This window comes from Entelurus aequoreus, linkage group LG01 (assembly GCF_033978785.1).
Source record: "Entelurus aequoreus isolate RoL-2023_Sb linkage group LG01, RoL_Eaeq_v1.1, whole genome shotgun sequence".
Classification (NCBI taxonomy): domain Eukaryota; kingdom Metazoa; phylum Chordata; class Actinopteri; order Syngnathiformes; family Syngnathidae; genus Entelurus; species Entelurus aequoreus.
Genome location: NC_084731.1, coordinates 85,725,720 through 85,747,117, shown reverse-complemented (window position 1 = coordinate 85,747,117; position 21,398 = coordinate 85,725,720). Strand labels below are relative to the sequence as shown.

At 37.7% G+C, this 21,398-nt stretch overlaps 1 protein-coding gene across 2 annotated transcripts in view; it reads right to left on the bottom strand.

Moving 5' to 3' along the window:
* Positions 1-21,398, bottom strand: part of LOC133658104 (histone demethylase UTY-like) — a 76,229-nt gene that overhangs the window by 52,613 nt on the left and 2,218 nt on the right. For both annotated transcript variants that reach the window (XM_062059732.1, XM_062059739.1), the window contains exons 3-5: positions 1,050-1,158; positions 892-941; positions 729-787 (exon numbers count right to left, since the gene is read on the bottom strand). In XM_062059732.1, the coding sequence (XP_061915716.1) occupies positions 729-787; positions 892-941; positions 1,050-1,158 (218 nt within the window). The remainder of the gene's footprint in view (positions 1-728; positions 788-891; positions 942-1,049; positions 1,159-21,398) is intronic.

Below are 21,398 nucleotides of genomic sequence, written 5' to 3'. Positions count from 1 at the left end.
ATGGTGGATGACTGAATAGACGGCTCACTGCGTTCAGTTAATTCTACTGTTTAATGAGCTCAGGTGCTGAAAGCAATGTAAGATGTCGGATTAGCGAACATGTCTGTCACTTGAATGCCGGTGATGGCGGAGAAGAAAAAAAAAACTCCAGCTCTTGCGGTTACATCATCGCACTAATTAAAACCTCAATGTTGATTAATCGTGCAGACCTAACCCCTACTGTGCTGTAGGTGGGTTGGGGTGAGCAAATCAAACGCTCTGCAAACATTCCACCAGTAAGGAAAAACATTGTGCTTCAACACATCAAACTTTATCAGCCACCTGAAACGCCGGCATCGCTATGACGCTTGAAAACCAACAAAGAAAGCTGCTGCTTAAGAAGCTGAAAAAACCAGGCCACAAAGATAAGTGTGCCCAAAGTCCAGTGAACTCTAAATTAAAAAAAACAGTAGATATTCTGTAAATAAGTTATCAGTCTTGGTTTTGAGACTGTCAGCTTGAAAGAAAAAAAAAGGATGCATGCATAATATGTCCATTAAATTCCTTTTTTTTTTTTTTTTTAAACACATTTCCCAATAATAATTTCTGGTACTCAAGAGGGAAAAAACTCTGGGAAAAGCTCCAACAAAATAAGGCATATCAGGCTGCAAAAATCTACACAAAATTCTCTCAACCTGCTTAAATTCATAGGCGGTTCTGTCTAAATCAGCACATGTCACACTACTCACCACTGAAAGGCGTTGTAGTGGAAGTAGACCATTCCCAAACCATACAGAAAGGCAGCATTCTGAGTGGGATGAGAAGACTTGCATGAAGCTCAAAAAAAAGAAAAACTGGTCTGTCATCACTACAACATGACTTTTATTATGGAGTGTGGTTGTGCTGGCTCACCTTCCAGTAGTCTGGCTGTAAACTGTAGTACCTCTGGTATGCCGATAATGCTGTCATTGGAAGAGCACAGCATGGGGGTTAGATGAAGCAAAGGACATGTAAGGAAGCCACCACAACTACAGGGTGGTTAAGTAGGCCCGATGAAAAGGGTGACTCACCTTTTGGGTAATCCTCTAAGAGGAGGTTGAAGTGGCCTAACTGGCAGAACACCTCAGGCTCAACTTTCCCCTCCGCCTTGAGGATGAGCGAATCGTAGCAGCGGACAGCCTGAGGAGCCAAAAAACAAAAAAAACAGGCTCAGGACACCATGTACACGCACGTCATTTATGTAAAATTTACTTTTCTTTTCTTGTGAAATAATCTTGCCATTGAGCACAAGACTGTTCTCTGGAGATATGTATGTATATTATGTACAACATGTATGATATGGAACGGACTATGACATACTCAATAAACAACACATGAATACAACTCAGGTGGTGGTTAAAAAAAAAAAAGTGTCTGAAAAAGACGATAACGGGGACAAAAGCTAACTGGAAAAATAAAGTCAAGCTGAAGTTGAATTGTTTTGCCACGTGAGTCATGACACACAAATATATATTTCCGGATGATAATTTCCCCCAAACATCCAGTACAATGAAAGAGGTTGGAAGCAGCCGTGTTGGCAAGTGGAAATAGACTTGGGCCCATATCGATAGGTACATTTTTATTGAACAACAAATGAAAATGAACTCCATAACTTTGCCAGCCTTCCTAACCGCCGTGTGCATGTGTTGTAACACGCTGCAAGAACGGTCACTCTTTGTATCGGTTTCACTTTCAATGACGTGCACATAAACAGTAATAATATTAACCCCTGTAAAACTGACTTAGTTTTACCGTTTTAAATCAAAATGATCGAAAAACAGTGATTGATAATCACGCGTTGATAAAATTATGGACCGACTAAAGTTAACCTGCTAGCTCGCTTAAATGCAAACATGAAAATAAGAGCCATTAACACTATTACAATGTTAAAAGATACGAGAAATAAAGTGGAATCTCGATTCACAAAAGCCTCGATTTGCGTTCTTTTTGGTTTACAAACTTTTACATTGCGCCAAATATGCCTCTGTGTGCGGACCATGTCTTGGCAAACAGAAGTTGTATTTATTTACTCATTCATTCATTAATTTTGTGTGCTGATGGAAGCCCTATAGAGGCTGACATTTTGATGACATCACTTCCTGTAACCGCAGGCACGGCCATTTTGAAGAGGAGGGGCCCCATCGTCACAACCTGTTTACATTCTGTACACCAGTTCGAAGCGTTTCAAGGCTAATGACACTTCTGACTCATTTATTTCCACAATTGTTGCACCTCGCGCCAAAAAAGACCTGTGTCAGCCTGTCCTAAAGATCACTCTGTGTGATTAGAAACACTTTGAATGTGTCCAAACTCTTAGTCTTGCTGTATCGCTTTGGGTTAGTGGACAACCACTGAGCTAGCATTTTAGGTACGTAGTTAGCCTACGGCTTGCGGCACCTTCATTTTGAGGATTTTATCAGCGAAGGGGGATGTATTGCTTAGCAAGTCTTTAATTGTGAAGAGACCGAAAAAGATGCCACAGCGGACCTTTAATACAGCGGAGGAGAAGGCAATACCTGGATGGGCACAAGCCAATATAGAATTACCTCGTGCTGCTAGTACACACATTTGATTTATTTATTATATATACAGCACAGGCCAAAAGTTTAGACACTCCTTCTCATTCAATGCGTTTTCTTTATTTTCATGACTATTTACATTGCAGATTGTCACTGAAGGCATCAAAACTATGAATGAACACATGTGGAGTTTTGTACTTAACAAAAAAAGGTGAAATAACTGAAAACATGTTTTGGATTCTAGTTTCTTCAAAATAGCCACCCTTTGCTCGGATTACTGCTTTGCACACTCTTGGCATTCTCTCAATGAGCTTCAAGAGGTAGTCACCTGAAATGGTTTTCACTTCACAGGTGTGCTTACTTGCTTGAGAAGCGACACCTTAAGGCTCGTCTAAAGTTTGCTGCTGATCACATGGACAAAGATAAGACCTTCTGAAGGAAAGTTCTGTGGTCAGATTAAACAGAAATTGAGCTGTTTGGCCACAATACGCAGCAATATGTTTTTAGGAGAAAAGGTGAGGCCTTTAATCCCATGAACACCATTCCTACCGTCAAGCATGGTGGTGGTAGTATTATGCTCTGGACCTGTTTTGTTGCCAATTGAACTGGTGCTTTACAGAGAGTAAATACAGTGTTTCCCATAAACTGTCAAGATACCTGTGGCGGTGGGGGCGTGGCTATGGGCGTGGTCACCATGACATCAGAGTAATTTGCATAATTTACTACAATGATATGATTTTCTCTAAAAAGGCTCAAAAAATGTATACTTACTAATTAATAATAACAGTTTTGTTTTAAACGTCCATCCATCCATCCATCCATCCATCCATCCATTTTACAATATAATTACAACACTTTATGTACATATCTATATACAGATTTGAACAATAAGTTATTCACTGAAATATATTTATTAATTGTGGTTCTTACAAAAAATATATCTTATAAAATATAAAAGCTAAAATGTCTCTTAAAGCTCTGCCCCTTTAATTAGTGCATACTAAATAATTTAACTTTAGCCTACTACTACAACCATATTATTTACCAGCAACATAAAGTGAAACAGAGGCAGAGGTGTCCTGCCACAGTCAGTAACAAATAAACAGAAAACAGTAGTGGTCAAATACAAATAAGGCAACAAGAGAAGTATCCTACACATCTCTTTTGTAAAGTAAATCTGAACAGCCTATATGGGCATCTACATCAACTATATGATTTGCCTGAGAAGCTGGATCGGACAAAAAAAATAAAGTTTTTTTATTTTTATTTGTGGCGGACGTAATTCTTTCGTGGCGGGCCGCCACAAATAAATGAATGTGTGGGAAACACTGAAATGGGACAATGAAAAAGGAGGATTACCTCCAAATTCTTCAGGACAACCTAAAATCATCAGCCTGGAGGTTGGGTCTTGGGCGCAGTTGGTGTTCCAACAGGACAATGACCCCAAACACATGTCAAAAGTGGTAAAGGAATGGCTAAATCAGGTTAGAATTAAGGTTTTAAAATGGCCTTCCCAAAGTCCTGACTTAAACCCCATTGAGAACATGTGGACAATGCTGAAGAAACAAGTCCATGTCAGAAAACCAACTAATTTAGCTGAACTGCATCAATTTTGTCAAGAGGAGTGGTCAAAAATTCAACTACAAGCTTGCCAGAAGCTTGTGGATGGCTACCAAAATCGCCTTATTGCAGTGAAACTTGCCAAGGGACATGTAACCAAATATTAACATTGCTGTATGTATACTTTTGACCCAGCAGATTTGCTCACATTTTCAGTAGACCCATAATAAATTCATAAAATAACCAAACTTCATGAATGTTTTTTGTGACCAACAAGTATGTGCTCCAATCACTATCACCAAAAAAAAAGAGTTATAGAAATTACTGGAAACTCAAGACAGCCATGACATTATGTTCTATACAAGTGTATGTAAACTTTTGACCATGACTGTATATATGTACATGTTCCGCATTTTCATTTAAATACATTTTTAAGTGCTACAGTACATACCAATATTTAAAACAATAAAAGCTTAACCATTTAAACAGATAAAATACAAAGACTAAAACATTATCAGTAAAGCAAGAAACAAAACATTCAAAACGGTTGATTTTATAACAGTGTGTATTTATCTAGTGGTATTAAAAAAAAAAAAAAACTTGGCCAAAATACTTCAGTGTGTGTATAAGTACTTTTTGAATACATTCAACAATACCGCAATAATAATTAGAACCTTTACAATTGTGGTCATGATGACCAAGATATGAAATTTTCATATTGTTACATTCTTATGTACATTTTTACATTACTTCATTAAACTACTGTAGTTTGTACTACATTCTGTTGTATTTCTTACCTAAAAGTATGTTTTTCTTTTCAAAAGGCATATTACATGTTAATGGATTTCCATTCATTTCAATAGATGACAATTTGAGATACAAGTGTTTTAAGCTACTACTGTAGAATGCTTAATTTTTTTCTGCAAAGGGAAATTGTATTTACGTTCTAAATGACCTATGCCAGAGTGAACGGTGTGTTCCATGGGGACCAGTGCCACGCTCCAAAAGCAGTCAGAGGTTCAATAAAACTGTATTACGATAGAAGTAGGGCTGCAACTAACGATTAATTTGATAATCGATTAATCTGTCGATTATTACTTCGATTAATAATCGGATAAAAGAGACAAAATACATTTCTATCCTATCCAGTATTTTATTGAAAAAAAACAGCATACTGGCACCATACTTATTTTGATTATTGTTTCTCAGCTGTTTGTAAATGTTGCAGTTTATTTAAAAAAATTTAAAAAAAAATTTAATAAAAAATTATTATTTTTTAAAACCTCTGCACATGCGCATAGCATAGATCCAACGAATCGATGACTAAATTAATCGGCAACTATTTTAATAATCGATTTTAATCGATCTAATCGATTAGTTGTTGCAGCCCTAGATAGAAGTGTTTTATATCGGTCGATATCGATAATTGATATGTTTAAATGACTTATCAAATATAAAGACCAGGAGAAAAATATACTAAATGTAAACACTCATTTCAAATGTAACCTTCCTCTGATTACAACCCCCTTAGACATTAAGGCAGAATGGAAAGGAAATATCAACACAACCAATTAACAAATTAACAAACAATTAATGTAAACAAAATTATAATATCACATTTAACACCTAACATTGACCTGTCAAAATTAAGGTGCAAAAATAAGGAATGTTTAAGAAATGCTTAAAAAACTGTAACAAAATAGTCCAAAGTGTGAAAATGTAAACAGAGAAACCTGAGAAAAACTTTTTTTGCAAGTTTACGGCTGTGTAACATTTAATTTGGTCCGTTGTTCTTATTGAAGTGTGGAAATTATTTTATGTTACGCAGTAATTATTATTTAAATCATAGTGGACCAAATTACTAATATTTTAAAGTATCACGTTTGTTATATTGTGTAATTTATTCTATTCATACAGTCCTGCACTTTAGTTCCTACCTGTTGTTTCTTTAAACCTGAAAAGATAACACTTTATTTTTATCTTGAGATTTCTCCAATACTTTTTGAGTTTGAGTTTATTTCGAACATGCAAGCATACAACATGATACATCACAATTTCCAGTTTCTCTTTTCAACATGTTCGAAAAGGAGTAGGAAGAAGCAGAGCTTATTTAATCCTACCCCTTTTCTTTACATAACAGTTGCTGAAACTTTTTTTTATTCACTTCCTGTTCTCAATTTATTCACAATAAACTCCATATGTAATCACAATAAAAATAAATAAATAAATAATAGTAAGAATTTAATAATAATAATTGGTGAAGAAAGTCATATTTCATATGATGAGATAAGTAAGATTACTTTAAGAATGAATGAATGAATGGATGAAATAAATTGAAAATGTTTGTCATGGTTCTTCTTCTTTGTACTTTGTAAACACTTTAAGTTTGAAGAGTTTCTTGAAGTGGATCATATTAGTACATTGTTTGATTGCTTTGCTTAATCCATTCCATAATTTAATTCCACATACTGATATACTGAAGGTCTTAAGTGTTGTACGTGCGTACAAATGTTTTAAATTACATTTTTCTCTAAGATTATATTTCTCCTCTTTTGTTGAGAAGAATTGTTGTATATTCTTGGGTAGCAGGTTATAGTTTGCTTTGTGCATAATTTTAGCTGTTTGCAAATTCACTATGTCGTGGAATTTCAGTATCTTTGATTCAATAAATAAAGGATTTGTATGTTCTCTATATCCAACATTATGTATTATTCTAACTGATCTTTTTTGTAACACCGTTAATGAATGAAGTGTACTTTTGTAATTATTTCCCCATATTTCTACACAGTAGCTCAGATATGGTAACACTAGTGAGCAGTATAGACTATGAAGTGATTTTTTGTCTAGAACATGTTTTGCTTTATTCATTATTGACGTGTTTCTTGCTACTTTATGTTGTATATTTTTTACGTGAGATTTCCAGTTCAATTTATCATCAATCATTATACCTAGAAATTTGGTTTCATTTACTCTTTCAATTTCTATTCCGTCTATTTGTATTTGTGTTTGACTTTCTCTTCTACTATTACCAAATAGCATTATTTTAGTTTTACTAAGATTCAACGATAGTCTGTTTTTGTCAAACCATCTTTTTAATTTGTTAATTTCTTCTGTTATTATTTGTATTATCTCCTGTGTGTTCTCTCCTGAACAAAACGCTGTTGTATCATCCGCAAATAATACTAACTTTAAATCTTTTGTAACTTTACAAATGTCATTTATATAGAGATTGAATAATTTAGGTCCTAATATTGATCCCTGAGGTACACCACAGGATATATTTAGCGTTGTAGACATGTGTTCGCCTAGCTTAACGTATTGTTTCCTGTTCGTTAGATAACTTCTTATCCAGTTTAAGACTAACCCTCTGATGCCATATCGTTCTAGTTTTTTGATTAAAATATTGGTCTCTCTCTCTCTTTATTAAAAACAACCGGCAACGAATATAGCATCTATTTCTGGTGTTATTGTAGACTGTACTAAGGTTTAGAGACTCTTTATTTCTGTCGCTTCATGTCTGCAACGAAAAACCAGCTGCAGAGAGCATGACATCCCACTTGCGTCACACTGGTGGGAGTCTTTCTGTCCTTAAAAAAATCTTATATTCATCATCTTCAGATGCATTATTGCGAAAATGCTGCCTTTCATCCAGACAACCCCGTGCATATGGCTTACGTCAACACAAAAATACAATTTTGGCAGCGCTGTTCCGATGATCAAAGTATGTCGCTTTTTGGCGCATCGCTAGTTAACAGTGCATAAATAATAAACTATATATATATGTATCGAGTCATATACTAACTACCTGTTGGTGTCAATGTGTATGTTAGTGTGTTATGATGTTCATTATTCACATGGTCTGTTAACACACCGTTTTGATGGAGAATGAGGACGTGTTGTGTGTCGAGGAGTGAAACACGGAGACAGACCTGTGTGCACCAGAGGTGTGGACTCGAGTCACATGACTTGGACTCGAGTCAGACTCGAGTCATGAATTTGATGACTTTAGACTCGACTTGACAAAATGTAAAGAGACTTGCAACTCGACTTAGACTTTAACATCAATGACTTGTGACTTCACTTGGACTTGAGCCTTTTGACTTGACATGACTTGCTACTTTCCCCAAAATCTAAAGTTTAAAAAGTTATTTGGGAGCGCTCCGTAGCTTTCATTTTGTACGTGTCTGTCTATCAGTGTGTGTGCTGCGTGTCAGCGTGTGTGCTCTCAGTACAACAGCCAATCAAATTAGATCTACATTGTTTTCATCACACAGCATTCAGCCAATCAAATTGCAGGACAACCAATGAACAAGAGTTGTCAAACTAACGCGCCAGTGAGAAAGATTTATACCAAAGTTGGTTTCGTTCGGGTATAAAAACTACGACTTGGTCAACAAAAAACGAATTGCCGTATGCAAATCACGCAGTTTGAATATTACAGACGGAGACGCAACAACTTCCAACTTCGTTCGACATTTGAAGTTGCACAAAGAAGGGTAAGTTTTGAATGTAAGCTAACGTTTATTGGCTAAGTAACATGACTTTTATTTGCTGTGTAGTTAAATCAGTGAGGCTGTAAACTCACTGCTAACGTCATAACCATAGACATCTTATAAGTAGACGCAGCATCGAGCGCTACTGCTTACTGGCGCAGACGAGACGCGGGGCCGCCATCTTGGAGTGGTGATCCGCTCCACTCAGTGCAATTCATTTGGCAGGAGCAATGAACTGTCAGCGCATTTAATTCATTTTACCTCACTGAATACCACTCATTTTCACGCGCTTTTTTGTCATACGTGTAGCTATGATAACGGACACATGTTTTATTATTCATAGTTTGCTTAACAGTAATAGAATATTCTTATATGCTATAAGTGACCAGACGTCCGAGATCAAAACTGGGAATATAAGCCCAGAGAAGGGGGAAAAAACGGTCAGCTATTTTTAAGTTGAAGAAACAATATAATTACGTTATATATACATGCGTATATCCTACATAAACAATGTATGAATACATTAGATATCTATATATCTTATAGACCGTATCTCTGTTGCTGCAGCAGCAGAGAGTTTATTCTGTCTTGACACTTTGTATTGATATTTTGTATTACATTCTTCCCTTAAATGATAATGTTTACAGTGATTGTTATATATGTATTTTTTATGTATGTCGCTTTGGATAAAAGCGTCTGCCAAATACTTAAACATATATAAACACCTGAAAGTCTTTATATCAGCTAAAACCACCAATCTGTTTCACTGGATTCAGAATAAAACCAAATGCTGTCTTACCCAACAATGTTAGTATTTGAATATTGTTACTTGAAGACTTATTCATGGTTACAATTATACTGTTAAGAAAGTATTGTCTTATATTTTGCCTAAAATGAGAATGCATCATAATCAGTGGCGGCTGGTGAATTTAGTTTTAGGTGGGGCTGAAAGTTTGTAAACCAAACCCCTGTAGGGGCGTCATCCTCCCCCAGAAGATTTGTTTGTGATTTTCACATACAAATATTAAAGATCTTTGCTCCTTCTCAACTCTGTGGTAATGTTATTTTAATAAAATACAACCAAAAGTACATTAATGTTAAATCTTACTTGTGAAAAGTAATCCCCCGATTCCTATTTTCAACAGTCCGCTCATTTGAGCAGGAAAACGCTGAACACCAGCCCGGCATCTTTGTTTTCTACCTGTCAACTGTCAGTTTAGGCTGCTCGCCGGCTCCTCATCACCACTTCAAGATGCAATTTGCTCGCGTCACAGCAACCAATACTGCGTCTACTTATAAGATGTCTATGGTTATAACATCATTTCAAACACAGCAATATGTTGCGTCCACTGCAGTTTGCTTCCTTATTCATACTTTTTGTCAAGTGATTTTTTTAAGCAGGGTTGCATGAGGTACCTATACTTAACGTTACGTTAGTCATTGTATCACACACAGTAACATAACGTTAGACGGCGGTCAGCAGCACCGCATATTTTAGCCACCTACAAAAAGACAAACGTAGTCAAATAAAGGTCAGTTAAAATGTATACTATATTAAGAATATGTGTACATATTGCATAGGGCCCTGACATCTAAAAAGTACAACTCTGTTCATTGTTATGTTCATGTATTTGTTATGTTTTTCATGTGTACGCACACATAAACACACATACAGTATGAGATGAGATCAATGAGATAAGGTAAGAACAGAATAGAAACTGCTGTGGAACTAGTTACAATGCAATATGCCATGGAAATACAATGTTAACACTTTTGTACAAATAAGTACAGTTGCACTTGTTTTTGCAAATGTGTTTATTCTGTAAATGAATGAGTTAAATGTTTAAAATTGTTTAAACTATTAAAATGACTGGTTAATAGTGCTATTATGAATTGCAATGTCAGTACTATTTTTTTTCCTGCTATTTCAAATGCACTTGTTTTAATAAATAAATACAGCGGTTTAAAAGCATACACAATCTGTGTAAAAATATTAGTCTGTGGTTAAAAGGACTCGAAACTCAAAATGCAGGACTTGTGACTTGACTTGAGACTTTCCAGTCTTGACTTTGGACTTGACTCGGGACTTGCCTGTCTTGACTCGGGACTTGACTCGAGACTTGAGGGCAAAGACTTGAGACTTACTTGTGACTTGCAAAGCAATGACTTGGTCCCACCTCTGGTGTGCACAGAGAAAATACTTGCTGCAATTGAGCAAAAGATTGGCAATAAAAGGTAAACAGAGTATCAGATTTGGTGTGTCTTCTTCTGGACGCTACAATTCATCATAATACTTTATTTTGTTTTTTTAATTTAAAAAAAACAACCTTATTTTAAGGTGTGGCGGATAATATTTTGCCGTGGCGCACTGCCACAATCAAATAGATTAAGGGGAAATCCTGATTATGGTGTATGTATGAGGACTACAAAATAGCACATATTAGTAGACATTATCTGGTGTTTAGTTTCGACCCATTATAGAAAACCAACTTTTCTTACCTATTGGTTCCTGCTGTTGTGTATTTGGAATCTGCATAATTCACGGAAATTTGCGCACATCTGCCATAGCAGCCCGTGCTGTAGTAAAAAAGCTCCTTCTTTTTATCCGTCCTCTTATTATGGGGCAATCATCCTTCGCTGTAGCCATTTCTAAGATAAAGTAGCGTACAGTTCTAACATTTGTCAATAGACTCGCTATGGAATAGCTAAAAACTACCGGTACAACAAAGATAACGGACGCTGTCAAAAAGGAGCCACGTAAATAAGACCCGTACACAAAATGGCGCATCCTGAAGAGACAGTCAAAGTATCTTGAACATAAAGGATTATGCCATTATAGCGCTTTTCGACCTTCAAGGTACCCAAAGCCGTTTTGACACTATTTCCACATTTACCCATTCACACACTGATGGCGGGAGCTGCCATGCAAAGCGCCAACTACAACCCATTAGGAGCAAGGGTAAAGTGCCTTGCTCAAGGACACAACGAACACGACGAAGATGGCGGAAGCTAGAATCGAACCTGCAACAATCAAGTTGCGAACATGACTGCTCTACCACCCAAGCCACGACATCCCCTTTGTAACCTGTATGTTACTCTGATAAAGCACTGTACAAGTACTAAGTAAAACAGTGAATGATATGTCTGGGCTAGATCAGAAGAAACTAAACTCGGCTCTAAGAACGGAGAGTAATGGAGACTGAACACAGGATTTAAGTTTAAGTGGTACCAAATTATACTAAAGAACAACAGGAAAAATAAACAAACAAACAAACATGTAAATTCGAATGGCCATTCACATATTCAACAATTCACAGAACGTTCAGTATTTACAATATACTTGATTCAGTCCTTGTTTTCTACCAACGATGGTATAAGCGCAACACGATTTCAGAGTTCATTAAACGGGCCCCGCAAAGTCCACATTGTGGTGGCAGTGTCCAGAGGGGTTTTAGTGAAGGGACGGGGGAAAGTGAATGTTCAGGAGGACCGCAATGAACACGTTGCGTTTTGGTAAAAATAAAGGAAAAACAAAGGGCGGCTGCTGAGGAGCCTCCTACCAGCCCGGGGCTCAGTTGGGTGGATTCAGTTCAGTTCAGGTGGTTCGGTTCCATGCATAAAGCTTCAGACTCTAGTTCAGGGCTCTAAGCTCGCCATCCAACCTGGCCAATTCCGCAGATAATTCACACTCAAACACTCTCGCGCGACGACCCACGGCTCCGGTAGTCGGCTCCTGCAGCGTGTCCCTCTCGCTCTTACCGGTAGCAGCCCACTACCGGGTATTATGCTAGTCTGATAGCCGCGTTAGGTCACATGACCGCGTGACGTAATGACGCACGCAAGGACAGCTAAGACGACGAAAATAAATAGAAAGGATATTTAATGGGGTTTTGTTATCCGGGTTACATCTTGGTCTGTCAAACATAATCAATGAAACATTTTGACTCGAGAACCACCATTATATGTTATGTAGACCACAATAAAGTGGTTTAAATGTAATAATAATAATAATAATAATAATAATAATAATAATAATAACAATAACAATAACAATAACTATAACAATAACAATAATAATAATAATATGACCCCTTTACTGCACCTTACAATTCGACGCGCCTTTTGTATAAAAATAAACCTGAATTGACCCGCTCAATCGGCAGAGCGCCTGATAATCCGGTGCGCTCTATAGTCACAAAATACGGTACATTTCTTGCAATTGGGTGCATTTATACACTATATTTTACCTTTGGATTTATTCTCATCCAGTAACCTCTCTTGGCTGTCTTTTTGACAGTCACATGTTTCATGTAATGTACCACAGAATTGTTAGTAGACAATTTACTAATATTATTATCATCATTGAAAATTTATTGTAAAACTCTATAACATGCATGCAAAAAAGTTTCCCATTTGGCAACTCTATTCTGTAGCCACGCCCTCGGGTTGTATACTTCCGGTTTTGTGACTTCTGTTTATAATCCCTCACATCAAAAATATACCTTCTCTCTGGCTCCTAATGAATTCACTAAAACTACAACTGGCCCGGAACTAAAAGTGTTCGGGTTGTAATCATCCAACATGATTAGCAGCAAAGTAGACAGCCGTCAACATTTTGGCTCGGGGAGCAAACGAAGGCGACAACAAGTAAGCTAACTAGCGAGCTTGTTTCGGCGCTCCTGATGGTGTTTTTGTCCTGTAACTCAATTCGGAGTTTAGGCAAGGGAAACAGCAAGTACCAGCGGATGAGGCGAACATTCATCAAATTTTGTTTATTGATATTTCAGTAAAAACATGCGTAAGTGATATTTTGACCGGAAAATTTATGTTTTCTAACCCCGGATTTTGTTGTTTTGCGGATATTTCACATGCCTGATCAATCAATCAATCAATCAATGTTTATTTACATAGCCCTAAATCACAAGTGTCTCAAAGGGCTGTACAAGCCACAACGACATCCTCGGTACAGAGCCCACATACGGGCAAGGAAAACTCACCCCAGTGGGACGTCAATGTGAATGACTATGAGAAACCTTGGAGAGGACCGCATATGTGGGTAACCCCCCCCCCTCTAGGGGCGACCGAAAGCAATGGATGTCGAGTGGGTCTGACATAACATTGTGAAAGTCCAGTCCACAGCGGATCCAACACATCAGCGAAAGTCCAGTCCATAGTGGGGCCAGCAGGAACCATCCCGAGTCGGTTATAAATCAATGTTGCGGTTGACGCACTTTTTGTGTCTTTTTACGCATTGAAATCAGAGAGGAGGCGCATTTCTGCACGTCCCCGGGATGCAGTTTTTTTTTTTTTAACCGAGCCTGCCTCAAAACTCCGGTTTGCTTGTTTTTTTTATTTGATTATCGCTTTACGCCGGTGTTGTGCCAAAATGTGATTGCCTGCCAAAAATGTATTTCCTTTGCGGGAGCACGCACAGCTCGCTAAACCTGCATTGCTTGGCTTTGTCTGTCCACAGCGGATTACTAGGTGTAAGACAAACACTTTATCTTCGTGGTTATTGTAACGCTACGTGTTTGACATTTAAGCCTTTATCGTGTCCGGAAAATGCCAGTTTGCCTTTTCTGTGGTTTTAATGAGATTTAAAGGACTGTTAGTCCGATGTTGATGTGATAAAAGCTCTTTCTTGTTTGGAAGATACGTACAATTATAACTCTTATTTCTTGGTGCACATAATAAATATTTATAAAGTGTTTGGATGTATGTAAAACGTTCATTAAATGCAATACCCTTATGAGCATTACGTATATCAAAATCAAGTACCTACTGTACTGTTTACTTGTTGAAATACCCTTTACAAAGCTAAAATCTACCCAAACGACCACTTTTCTGCTGCTAAACATTTATTTCAAGTAATATTTTGATACTGACACATCTTAACTCTGCATATTTTACTAGAATACCCATATGGGCATTACATATATCAAAACCAAATACCTACTGTACCGTTTACTTGTTAAAATTCCTCTCACAAAGCTAAAATCTACCCAAACGACCACTTTGCTGCTGCCAAAAGGTGAGATAGGCTCCAGCACCCCCACGACCCCGAACGGGACAAGCGGTAGAAAATGAATGAATGGATAATATTTTGATACTGACACATCTTAACTCTGCATATTTTACTAAAATAACCTTATGGGCATTACATATACCAAAATCAAGTACCTACTGTACCGTTTACTTGGTGAAATACCCTTCAAATCAATTTCTGGCAGAAGCAAAGTGGTCGTTTGGGTAGATATTTGCTCTAAAAAGGGTATTTCAACAAGTAAACAGTACAGTAGGTACTTGATTTTGATATATGTAATGCTCATAAGGGTATTCTAGTAAATAATGCAGAGATGACATGTGTCAGCGGTCCTCGTCAGCCAGGGAACTTTAATTTTGGGGCGGCAGCGGTAAAGTTTAGATACATGAAGGAAAGAAGAAAGTGAATGAATGTTTATAACTGAATACATTTACGTATGCATAAAACAATTTTTTATTTTGTATTATTTTATTTTCTATGAATTAAGTAACGTTTATGACAACCTTTTCCCAAAACAATATAGAATGTGAGATATGACAGGATAATGCATACATTTATCATTTGTTTTCAAAACGTTTACAAAAAAGTGGGACCCCAAACATTTACTGTGGGACACTATTTTCATGACTTGATGGGGTCCTGGACCCAATTTTGAAAATTCTTAGCGCCAACATTGTAAACAACATGCGCTACAGCTGATAAATCATAGTTTAATGTAAATACGGGATTTTTAAATTAATTAAGTAATGTTTATGACAACCTTTTTCCAAAACAATATAGAATGTGAGCTATAACAGGATAATGCATACATGTATAATTTGTTTTCAAACGGTTACAAAAAAGTGGGACCGCATTTTGAAAATTCCTAGCGCCAACACTGTAAACAACACGCGCTACAGCTGAAAAATCATAGTTTAATGTAAATAAGGGGACTTTTGCACCAGCTTGTGCACTGACCACCCTGTCCCATTGACAGTTATCAAGCATTGTAGGTCAGTGGCGACACGAAGGAAGCCGATGGACCAGGAAGGTTACAGTTTGAACCTTTCTGCAGATGCACTGCGTTGGCCACACTTTTGTATTTTTAATGAATTAAGTAATTATTATGACAACCTTTTTAAAAAACAATATAGAATGTGAGATATAACAGGATAAGGCATACGTTTATAATTTGCTTTCAAAACGGTTACCAAAAAGTGGGACCCCATTTTTATGACTTGATGGGGTCCCTGGGACCCCATTTTGAACATTCCTAGCGCAAACACTGTAAACAACAAGCGCTACAGCTGATGAATCATAGTTTAATGTAAACAAGGGGACTTTTGCGCTGATCACCCTGTCCCGTTGACAGTTATCAAGCATTGTAGATCAGTGGCGACACAAAGAATGCCGATGGACCAGAAGGTTACTGGTTCCAGTTTTAACCTTTCTGCAGATGCACTGTGTGTTGACCACACAGTCCACGTACATTTACACTAGTCTGACACGTGTCTTGTCATTCTTGTCAGAAAACCTGACAACAGAAGCTGAGCATTGCACAATGGTATGCCACGATTCCATAATTTCATGCTGCGGCTGACAACTAGGGCTGGGCAATATATCGAATATACTCAATATATCGTGGGTGTGTCTCTGTGCGATGTAGAAAATTACTATTTCGTGAGTATTCGAGTATACGTTCTCACGCAGTTGCTTTTAGCTGCGGGCATTACACTACAGGCGTTTCTCACTCTTTCTTGTCTCTCCTTCTCAAAGAGACATAAAACAAGCATCAACATACGTCACACATGCAACGTCGCCGAGCATAGAGGTAGCGGCATGGGTAAAGTTAGCTGTGAAGGTGGTGCAAGCGGAGCGGTGCGAGTGGTAATGCGAGAGAGAGAAGGTGCGAATCTGGTAACAAATGGAGGAGGAAGAATTCATTCCCAAGAAAAACAGCACGGGGTCCATCGTCTGGCGGTGGTTTGGCTTCAAGCAGGAAGATGTTGAACAGACAACCCGTAATATGTCAAGTATGCGGAAAAAGCGTTGCTACAAAAAGTAGCAGCACTACTAATTTGTAGCATCATTTGAAAAGTCACCCGCTAGAGAAAGGAGTGCTTCAAACTCTGCATGCAGGCATCTCCGGCCGGTGCCACACCCAACAAAATGCCGAAGCAACCAGCACTGACCCAATTGAGCCTGCAGTCTTCCATTTCCACATCAACACCGTATGAAAAAAATAGTCAACAACAGAAGGAGATAACGTCCGCAGTAACCTACCACATAGCGAAGGACATACACAATGTGATTTCCTATTTATTATGCAGCAATTTTTTTATTTTACAGTTTTTGAAATATCTTGTGTGACATCATGCACAAAAGTGCACTTTATTTGTTTTAAAATATTGTAGTGGCGTTCTGTACAAAAAGTGCATTTTAATTTAGTGTTGTTATATGTCATCTTAGTGACATCATGCACAAAAGCGCACTAATAGCTTGTTTTAAAATGACTCACAATTTTGCACTTTCTGTTTTGGAAATTAGATGAATGTTTGTGCCACTGCTTAATAACTGTTTAATAAATACAGTGTTGGTCAATTGACTTAGTTGTGAATGAAAGTTTAAAATTAGCATATATTAATGCAGTATGAACAAGAATGTTTTAATGTAGACACATGGAATCATCATACTGCTGTGATTATATGCATCAAGTGTTAATTCAAGGCTAAGGCAAAATATCGAGATATACCGTATTTTTCTGACTTTAAGTCGCAGTTTTTTTAATAGTTTGGCCGTGGGTGCGATGTATACTCCTGAGCGACTTATGTGGGAAATTATTAACACATTACCGTAAAATATCAAATAATATTATTTATCTCATTCGCGTGAGCGACGAAGCAAATGGCAGCCATCGTCACACACACGTCAGCAATCGTCACTCACACGTCAACCAATAAGAATTCGGCAGGGGCGGGTCATGGCAGAAGTGTATTGTGGGTCATAGGATGCTAAATGCTATACGCTACTGCCGTAGCTATTAAAATGGATCACATCAACATTGGCGGTAACTTATAAAAACTGAGAAGGACTGAACAAAAATGGCACCGAAAGGGAAATCATTTACTGCAGATTACAAGCTGGACGTAGTGAAATATGCAGCAGAGAACGGCAATCGAGCAGCAGAAAGAAAGTACGCTAGCGGGGCGCATACCAGAGGCGACACCGGGGAGGAAGATTTCATTGGATTTAGCGATCGGGAGTAACATATTGTTTGGTAAACGTATAGCATGTTCTATATGTTATAGTTATTTGAATGACTCTTACCATAATATGTTACGTTAACATACCAGACACGTTCTCAGTTGGTTATTTATGCGTCATATAACGTACACTTATTCAGCCTGTTCCCTATTCTTTATTTATTTTGAATTGCCTTTCAAATGTCTATTCTTGGTGTTGGATTTTATCAAATAAATTTCCCCCAAAAATGCGACTTATACTGCAGTGCGACTTATGTTTTTTTCCTTCTTTATTATGCCTTTTCGGCCGGTGCGACTTATACTCCGAAGCGACTTATAGTCCGAAAAATACGGTATATCGCGTATCGTGATATGGCCTAAAAATATTGAGATATTAATAAAAGGCCATATCGCCCAGCCCTACGGACAACACATGCCATAGCTGATAAATCACATTGTTTAATGTAAATAAGGTAACTTTTGCACCAGGTCCTGCAAATATCGAGATATATATCGTGTATCGTGATATGGCCTAAAAATATAGAGATATTAATAAAAGGCCATATCGCCCAGCCCTACGGACAACACATGCCAGAGCTGATAAATCACGTTGTTTAATGTAAATAAGGTAACTTTTGCACCAGGTCCTGCAAATATCGAGATATATATATCGTGTATCGTGATATGGCCTAAAAATATCGAGATATTAATAAAAGGCCATATCGCCCAGCCCTACGGACAACACATGCCAGAGCTGATAAATCACGTTGTTTAATGTAAATAAGGTAACATTTGCACCAGGTCCTGCAAATATCGAGATATATATCGTGTATCGTGATATGGCCTAAAAATATTGAGATATTAATAAAAGGCAATATCGCCCAGCCCTACGAACAACACATGCCAGAGCTGATAAATCACGTTGTTTAATGTAAATAAGGTAACTTTTGCACCAGGTCCTGCAAATATCGAGATATATATCGTGTATCGTGATATGGCCTAAAAATATTGAGATATTAATAAAAGGCCATATCGCCCAGCCCTACGGACAACACATGCCAGAGCTGATAAATCACGTTGTTTAATGTAAATAAGGTAACTTTTGCACCAGGTCCTGCAAATATCGAGATATATATCGTGTATCGTGATATGGCCTAAAAATGTTGAGATATTAATAAAAGGCCATATCGCCCAGCCCTACAGACAACACATGCCAGAGCTGATAAATCACATTGTTTAATGTAAATAAGGTAACTTTTGCACCAGGTCCTGCAAATATCGAGATATATATCGTGTATCGTGATATGGCCTAAAAATGTTGAGATATTAATAAAAGGCCATATCGCCCAGCCCTACAGACAACACATGCCAGAGCTGATAAATCACGTTGTTTAATGTAAATAAGGTAACTTTTGCACCAGGTCCTGCAAATATCGAGATATATATCGTGTATCGTGATATGGCCTAAAAATATTGAGATATTAATAAAAGGCAATATCGCCCAGCCCTACGAACAACACATGCCAGAGCTGATAAATCACGTTGTTTAATGTAAATAAGGTAACTTTTGCACCATGTCCTGCAAATATCGAGATATACACTACCGTTCAAAAGTTTGGGGTCACCCAAACAATTTTGTGGAATAGCCTTCATTTCTAAGAACAAGAATAGACTGTCGACTTTCAGATGAAAGTTATCTTTTTCTGGCCATTTTGAGCGTTTAATTGACCCCACAAATGTGATGCTCCAGAAACTCAATCTGCTCAAAGGAAGGTCAGTTTTGTAGCTTCTGTAACAAGCTAAACTGTTTTCAGATGTGTGAACATGATTGCACAAGGGTTTTCTAATCATCAATTAGCCTTCTGAGCCAATGAGCAAACATATTGTACCATTAGAACACTGGAGTGATAGTTGCTGGAAATGGGCCTCTATACTCCTATGTAGATATTGCACCGAAAACCAGACATTTGCAGCTAGAATAGTCATTTACCACATTAGCAATGTATAGACGGCGTGGCGAAGTTGGTAGAGTGGCCGTGCCAGCAATCGGAGGGTTGCTGGATACTGGGGTTCAATCCCCACCTTCTACCATCCTAGTCACGTCCGTTGTGTCCTTGGGCAAGACACTTCACCTTTGCTCCTGATGGCTGCTGGTTAGCGCCTTGCATGGCAGCTCCCGCCATCAGTGTGTGAATGTGTGTGTGAATGGGTGAATGTGGAAATACTGCCAAAGCGCTTTGAGTACCTTGAAGGTAGAAAAGCGCTATACAAGTATAACCCATTTATCATTTATATTTATAGAGTGTATTTCTTTAAAGTTAAGACTAGCTTAAAGTTATCTTCATTGAAAAGTACAGTGCTTTTCCTTAAAAAATAAGGACATTTCAATGTGACCCCAGACTTTTGAACGGTAGTGTATATCGTGTATCGTGATATGGCCTAAAAATATTAAGATATTAATAAAAGGCCATATCGCCCAGCCCTACGGACAACACATGCCAGAGCTGATAAATCACGTTGTTTAATGTAAATAAGGTAACATTTGCACCAGGTCCTGCAAATATCGAGATATATATCGTGTATCGTAATATGGCCTAAAAATATTGAGATATTAATAAAAGGCAATATCGCCCAGCCCTACGGACAACACATGCCAGAGCTGATAAATCACGTTGTTTAATGTAAATAAGGTAACTTTTGCACCAGGTCCTGCAAATATCGAGATATATATCGTGTATCGCGATATGGCCTAAAAATGTCGAGATATTAATAAAAGGCCATATCGCCCAGCCCTACAGACAACACATGCCAGAGCTGATAAATCACGTTGTTTAGTGTAAATAAGGTAACTTTTGCACCAGGTCCTGCAAATATCGAGATATATATCATGTATTGTGATATGGCCTAAAAATATAGAGATATTAATAAAAGGCCATATCGCCCAGCCCTACGGACAACACATGCCAGAGCTGATAAATCACGTTGTTTAATGTAAATAAGGTAACTTTTGCACCAGGTCCTGCAAATATCGAGATATACACTACCGTTCAAAAGTTTGGGGTCACCCAAACAATTTTGTGGAATAGCCTTCATTTCTAAGAACAAGAATAGACTGTCGACTTTCAGATGAAAGTTATCTTTTTCTGGCCATTTTGAGCGTTTAATTGACCCCACAAATGTGATGCTCCAGAAACTCAATCTGCTCAAAGGAAGGTCAGTTTTGTAGCTTCTGTAACAAGCTAAACTGTTTTCAGATGTGTGAACATGATTGCACAAGGGTTTTCTAATCATCAATTAGCCTTCTGAGCCAATGAGCATACACATTGTACCATTAGAACACTGGAGTGATAGTTGCTGGAAATGGGCCTCTATACTCCTATGTAGATATTGCACCGAAAACCAGACATTTGCAGCGAGAATAGTCATTTAACACATTAGCAATGTATAGAGTGTATTTCTTTAAAGTTAAGACTAGTTTAAAGTTATCTTCATTGAAAAGTACAGTGCTTTTCCTAAGAAATAAGGACATTTCAATGTGACCCCA